This window comes from Mus pahari, chromosome 2 (assembly GCF_900095145.1).
Source record: "Mus pahari chromosome 2, PAHARI_EIJ_v1.1, whole genome shotgun sequence".
In the NCBI taxonomy this organism is placed as follows: domain Eukaryota; kingdom Metazoa; phylum Chordata; class Mammalia; order Rodentia; family Muridae; genus Mus; species Mus pahari.
The window spans coordinates 103,727,950-103,735,036 of record NC_034591.1 but is presented as its reverse complement, the minus strand read 5'-3'; the positions used below and the strand labels follow the sequence as shown (position 1 = coordinate 103,735,036).

Here is a 7,087-nt window from a genome sequence, read left to right as displayed (position 1 = left end):
TCCCAGCTTTCGAGGGGTAGACACAGGAGTTCAAGATCATCCTATACAGTGAGTCGAATTCGGGTCAGTATGTAGTACGAGACACTGACAAAAAATAATCATTAAATCAAAACAAGTCAGCAGAAGGAGGCCAAGACCTGGAGGCTAGCTGAGGCTCCAGACTGAACCCTGTCAACACAGCAGGGTGACGGGCATCAATACGGGCCAGTCGGATCCCAGAGCCCGGAAGGGAAGCAAAGACCATGGTGACAAGTCCGTCCTCTCATTAACCGCACAGGGCTGGATAAGACCCGGAATCGAGGAACCTTACGGGAAGAACCAACAACAGAGACCTCCAGATCTGTTAGGCACGAGCACACAGTGCCCACGCCCCTAGGTGGACGACGGAACCGCGGAAGGGAAGCGGGCACTGGGACTGAGCGCCGCGAGGCTGGGCCAGCAGCCTGCGCATGCGCCTCCGGCAGCGCAGGCTCGGTCCTCCCGCCCCGCCCCTTCCGGAGGCTCGCCGTGCGCCTGCGCCCTGCGGCGCGCGCTTTGTGGCGAGGAGGAGGGGGCGAGGTCTGGCGAAGCCGGTCCGCTGAGGCGCGACGGGCGGGGCTGAGGATGGAGGCGACTGCGTTCGCGGCGACGGTTGGGGCCGCGCGCGAGGCGGCGGCGGAGTAGGCGGTGGAGCGACGGGCATGGCGGGGCGGCCCCTCGGTGCTCCCTAGGCGCCGGAGCCATGGGCGCTCTGAGCAGCCGGGTGCTGCGGCCCGCAGGGCGCACAGAGCAGCCCGAACCCACGCCCGGTGCTGGGGGCGCGGCCCGCAGGTCAGACGCGGGCGAAGATGCGGCCCACAGCTTCTGTTACTGTCCAGGCGGCCGCAAGCGCAAGCGCAGCAGCGGCACATTCTGCTACTGTCACCCCGACTCCGAGACAGACGACGACGAGGACGAGGGCGACGAGCAGCAGAGGCTGCTGAACACGCCGCGCAGGTACCGAGCGCCCCGCCCCTGGGGGGCCTGACACCGGTGCCCTTGACGGGAGAGCGCGGGGAGGGTCTGTGCGGGAGGTGAGCGCCCGCGGAGCAGACGGGAGCAGGGCGTTTGCACACAGACCTGGGTCAGTGCGGGAGCTGGGCACTAGCAGACAGACCTGGGTCAGTGGAGGGTCTGGGAGTTTGCAGACAGACCTGGGTTAATGCGGGAGCTGGAAAACCTAGGGTTCTGCACATTAAACAGAAGCTTCCTGAGTGTCAGAGCCTCAACCCGAGCCTAAAACGAACTAGCCAGAGCTTCCGCGGCCCTTCCGTAGCAGGCGTTTGCTCTTTGAGTAGGATAGCCACGGGAAATTTTAACTGTGCATCACTAGCTTTAAATCAGTAAAGAGAGGAATATAGTAGTCCCTGAGATGGACATCTCCCTGTGTTGTCACTAGATGGACCAGTGATGGAGACCGACAGTTATGCACATTCACCCAATTAAGAGCAAAAGTCTGCTTGTTGAGGTGGGCTGCACTCTGTGTAGGTTGCATAAGATTTTTTTTGAGGGAAGAGTTGAAAAACATCATTGCTTGTGAAGTAGATGTGGCATATACCAGAATATACTGTGTTGTAAGGAATCTGCTTTCTTTTTTCCTCTTTTTAAGGTCACTGTTAGATTCACGAAGATGTAATTTTCTAATGAAATTTTTAAAAAAGGATCTGATCATGGACATTGGATTTTTTTGTTGACAAAAAAGTGTAGGTGGTAGAGTTGGAGCTCAGTGGTAGAGCTAACATGTAAATATCTTAGGTAAAAACTAGATTAATATAACCTTTCATTAGGGTCTTACATGTGAATATATTTACAAGATGGATGTTCTAATGTGCTCCAATTCTGTATTCCTATCTGTATTCTGCACTTAATATACTTGTTTTCATATGCAAAGTGGAAATATTATTGCCACCTCAAAGAGTTCCACAGATTTTGCAAGATATTACAATCCTGCAATATCTACACTCTGGTGGCTCAGACAAGAGAATCAAGTTGGAGGTCAGCCGGGGCCACAAAGTGACTTAAAGGCCATCCTGGAGGGGCTGGGAGTGTTGAGACTCTCACAACCTGAGAGTGAGCACAAGTGCAGTGCCCCACACACACTTTTAAGATTTATTTTTATTTATGAGTATGTATGTGGGTTTGTGCACATTCCTGCAGAGTCCAAAAGAGTCCTGGAACTGGAGTTACAGGGGTGCTGTGAGCTCCCTAATTGTGGGTGTTGGGAATTGTCCTTGGGTCCTTTGGAAGGGCAGTGTGTGCTCACTGAGACGCCTCTCAGACCCCATAGTGCCTGTCTTTGTGCATTCGGTATTAGAACTCTTTGATGAACAGGCCCTTATGTCATAAGACATCCTTCTTCAGCCTTAGCGACTTAGCCACTCCCACTTACTTTTGGTAATTGTCTGTTGCACCTTTTCAATCCTTTCCAACCTACATCATGTATCCCATAGCCCAACCACCCCTCAGATTTCCCGTCCCATATCCCAGGGCCTTATCCATTCTCAGGAGGCACTTTACTACCAAGCTGACTCTTTTTCCCCACCAATACCATCTTTTCACTCTTTGCATATGCACTCAATCGCAGTTGTGCTTGCATGTGGAGGCCAGAGATCAACAGTGGATCTTTCTATATTTCTCTCCACCTTACCTTTTTATGATTCTCTTTACTAAACTGATTGGCTAGTCTAGCCAACCAACAAGGTCCAAGGATCCTCCTTTTCCTGTCCTTCTACCTGCCCTGTTAGGATTACATATGCTGGCAACCCCACCTGGCTTTTTTGTGGGTGTTTGTTTGTTTGTTCTTGTATTCAACTTTATACTTGCAAAGCACTTTATTGACTGAGTAATCTGCCTGGCCCTTGTTTGTGTCTTTATGTTTAAGGTTAGTATATATACAGCATTTAGTTAAATCTTGCTTTTTTAAAATCCAACAAGACAGCCTGTGCCTTTTGATTGGTATGCAGACCATGTATATTTACTATAATTTTTGAAGTATATGACAGGGAACATTTAAAAGAGAAAAACAATTATTTGAGCAAGGAAATTTTAATATAAATAATACAAACAAAAACCAGGAAATTAACTGTCAAAGACAAAATATAATAATAAAGAGATCTTTAGAAAAAAAAGTACAGGAATAGGCCAGGCATTGTGGCACATAGCTATAATCCCAGCACTCAGGAGGCTGGCACAGGAGACTCATAGATTCAAGGACAGCCTAGGTTATGTCAGGGACTTCCAGTTGAACTCTTTCTGTTTACATTGTTTCAGTTGTATATAAATCTATTTACATAAATATCGACATTTATTTATGTTTGAGAGAGGCACCTGCTACAGTTCATGTGCAGCAATCAAAGACAGCTCAAGGGAGTTTTCTCTTTGAACCATGTGGGTTTAGGTTTTGAACTCATCTTCAGGTTTGGTGGGTAAGGCCACCTGCTGAGCCATCTCACCCTGTACACCTCCCCCTTCAGTGTCTCATTGTGTAGCTCTGGGTGGCCTGGAACTCATAGAGATCTTTCTGATTTTGATCTGCCTCCCTAGTACTGGGGTTGAAGCCAGTGCCACCATGCCTGGCCTGACTCCCTTTTTAAAGGCTTCTTATTGTCCTAGAGTTTCTAGCTGCCTTTTTTTTTTTTTTTCTTCCATTAATGAACTAATAATATCCTCTCATCATATCTTGAGCTTTTCTCAATCTTTTGAGATATCCTAGCATAGAACCTGCTTTGAACCCTAGACCTCCTACAGAGTCCCACCCTCTTACTCCAGTCTAGGTCTTCTGCTTCTAAGGATTGTAATGGAGACTTTGACCCCATCTCTATGAAGTGGTTTTCAATAGCTTCTCTCCTTTTCTTTCTTGGTGAACTACATCTTCAGTATTTTCTCATAAGGGTGGAAAAGGGTGATGACTTTTGCTTATATGAATGTAAGTGAATATGTAGTCTCAGTTTATTCTTTTTCCAGCTGATTATGGTACTTTATATGACTTAACATATCTTTAAACATTGACTCTTTTTTATAGTTTTTATTTTTTAAAATTAAAATAGAATTACATCATTTCCCCCTTTAACCTTTTCCCTGTACCCATCTAGCTATCCCTGATGTCTTTCAAGTTTATGGCCTCTATTTCTTTAATTTTGAGAGTAATGTTTTTCCCTAAATATATAATACAGCCTGTTCAGTCCGTATACCATTGCTTGTATGTATATGATTTGGAGCTGATCACTTGGTATTGGGTAACTAATCAAGGGCCCTTCCCTGGAAAGACTATTTCTGCAGCTCTCAGCATTCCTTAGTTGCCTGTAGTTCTCATCAAAGGTGGAGGCCAGTGATGTTTCCCTCTTCCAGGTGAGTGTATAGTTGGTATCATCCTTTTCAGATCTTGTATAGGTGGCTGTTGGTCAGACTTTATCTTTGTCACTTCTCTGACATTTCTAGGATATAAAAATCTCTCAGCAAACTTTCTATTCTTCTAGCTCTTACAGTCTTTCTGCCCCCTTTTCCTCTTGCCTCCACCTGAGCCTTAGGTACAGAACTTGTTTTGTCAATAAACATCTACTCTTTTTAAACAGTATTGTATTTTTATTTAGTGTGTGTGTGTGCGCGCGTGCACATGTGTGTGTGCATATGCCCACGTAGAGGTCAGAGGGTGGAAAATTGATGCTCTATTCTGCCATGAATGTCCCAGGCACCAGACTTGGGCCCTTGGTGTTGGCACCAGTTCCCTTTACCTGCTGAGCCTGTAGTGATGCTGCTCCATCATCTTCCGGCCTAAATATGGGTGAAGGTTTTGGTCCTGGTCTAATTCTGTTTTATTTTTGGGTGACCATATTTTTTTTTCTCTGAAATTTTGAAAGTTTTTCCTTTGGTATTTTAATGTGAGTCTTTTGACAGCTTGGTAATTGGTGAATCCTGACAATCCAGAGATGTAAATGCTTGTTTTGAAATAGCTCTTTTTTGTTCTGAGTAATCCTCTGCTACTGTACCCTATTATCATCCCATAAGCAGAGTCATTTGAGAGTTCCAAGCAAATGAATATATATTTTTTTTAAATTCTGATTTCCCTGTGTTTTAAGTTTCCCTTGGAACTTTTGTTCTCTCTTTTCCTTAGCTTTTGTGTTTAATAGTATTTCTTGTTAGTTTCAGCTGTCAGCCTGACAACCCCGTGTTATTAGTGAGGGGATCTGAATTGGTACACAGCCTTTATAAGATTGGCAGAATGCATGTGGGGCATTTTCTTGATTGTTAATTGATATTGAAAGGCTGTTTTAGTTGTCAATTCAACTATGTCTGGAATTAATTAAAATCCAAGGATCTGGGTATGTATGTGTACCTATGAGGGAGTAAGTCATAAAATGGGAAGGCCTACTTTTAATCTGGATCTTTTGAGACAAGAAGATACACCAGATCTTTTGAGGTGGGAAGATGTACCTTTAATCTGGGGTATTCTTAGACCTTTTGTTGGCAGACAGCCATTGTTGGACTGGCTAATAAATTGCCCCCCCCCCCCGTGTGTGTGTGTGTGTGTGTGTGTGTGTGTATGGTGTTTCACCCCGTGTTTGGAGTCCATGGTTTATTAGTCAGGGTTCTCTAGAACATCTGTGTATGTGTGTGTGTAGTAAAACACTGATTCCAGACACAAGATGAAACAGTAACTGACAAGGACTCATTTAGCCCAGGTTGGTCTCCCATTTTCTGTTTAGCCAAGTCTGACCTTGAAGTCTTGATCTTCCTTCCTGTTGAAGAGCACTGAGGTTATAGGTATGCACCATCATAACCATTTTTTTCTCTTTTGCTGTAGTAAAGCACCAGGACAAACAATTTAGGGATGACATGGTTCATTTTAGCTCACAGCTCCAGTTTACAGTCCATCATTGCAGAGAAGTCAGGGTGGCAGGAACTCACAGCTTAACACATTGTTTGCAGTCAAGACCAGAGAGCAGTGAATTAACACATGCAGACTCTGCTTGCTTCCTCCATGCTTGCAGTTTAGAAATCTTTTTAGGGAATGGTACTACCCATAATGGGCAGGTCTTCCCACCTTAATTAACATAATCAAGATAACTCACTTACAAACCCACAGGCCTGCCCAATTCAGACAATAAATGTCTACTTGAAATTTTACTTTCCAGTGAATCTAGATTATGTCAAGTTAACAATTAAAACTATCACACCCAGCAATTATTTTGTTTGTAGAAAGATTTTAAAAGGGTGTTGTTGTTGTGTGTATGGGTGCTTTGCATGCACCATGTGCGTGCAGTAGTACCTTTAGAGGCTAGAAGAGGTCACCAGATTCCCTGGGACTGGAGTTAGAAACTATTGTAAATAGGTATTTAGATGCTGGGAATCAAATCAAGATCCTCTGGAAGAGAATCCGGTACTTTTAACCACCAATCTATCTATCTTCACTATCATGAAGACTGGAGTTCAAATCTGAATCCAGCACTCATGTAACAAAGTAGATGAGCTGTGCATGCCTGAAACTACATCTCTGGGGGGAGGCAGGGAGGGGAGACAGAGACTGGAGGATCTTGGGGGCTTTCTGGTTTCCATCTTATCAGAAGATATAAACTCCAGGTTTAGGGAGAGAAAGGTGTGGGGATGCACACCTTTAATCCCAGCACTTGGGAGGCAGAGGCAGGTGAATCTCTGAATTTGAGGCCAGCCTGGTTTACAGAGTGAGTTCCTAGACAGCCAGGGCTGCACAGAGAAACAAACACACACACATACAGAAGAGTAGATGGGCAGTGATAAAGGGTGATATCCACTGCCTCCTTGTGACCTCTCCATGCACAAGGCATGCACCTACACATGTGCACATGTGCACAGACACATAAGTAAATAAGTACATCTTTTTAAATTATGTCTTTTTAAACTAGATCCACTCCTACTGACCACCATAACCATACTCTTACTTACTGGGTCACCTTTTTTTTTTTTTTTAAAGATTTATTTATTTATTATATGTAAGTACACTGTAGCTGCCTTCAGACACTCCACTTCAGAAGAGGGCGTCAGATCTTGTTACGGATGGTTATGAGCCACCATGTGGTTGCTGGGATTTGAACTC

The 7,087-nt window shown here is 44.9% G+C and overlaps 1 protein-coding gene across 1 annotated transcript in view; it reads left to right on the top strand.

Annotated features, from left to right (window-relative positions):
- The first annotated feature begins 508 nt into the window (after nucleotides 1–508).
- Gmcl1 (germ cell-less 1, spermatogenesis associated) overlaps nucleotides 509–7,087 on the top strand; it is a 43,349-nt gene continuing 36,770 nt past the window's right edge. Inside the window, exon 1 of the mRNA XM_021189912.1 lies at nucleotides 509–975. Coding sequence (XP_021045571.1) covers nucleotides 722–975 — 254 coding nt within the window. The 5' untranslated portion in view covers nucleotides 509–721. The remainder of the gene's footprint in view (nucleotides 976–7,087) is intronic.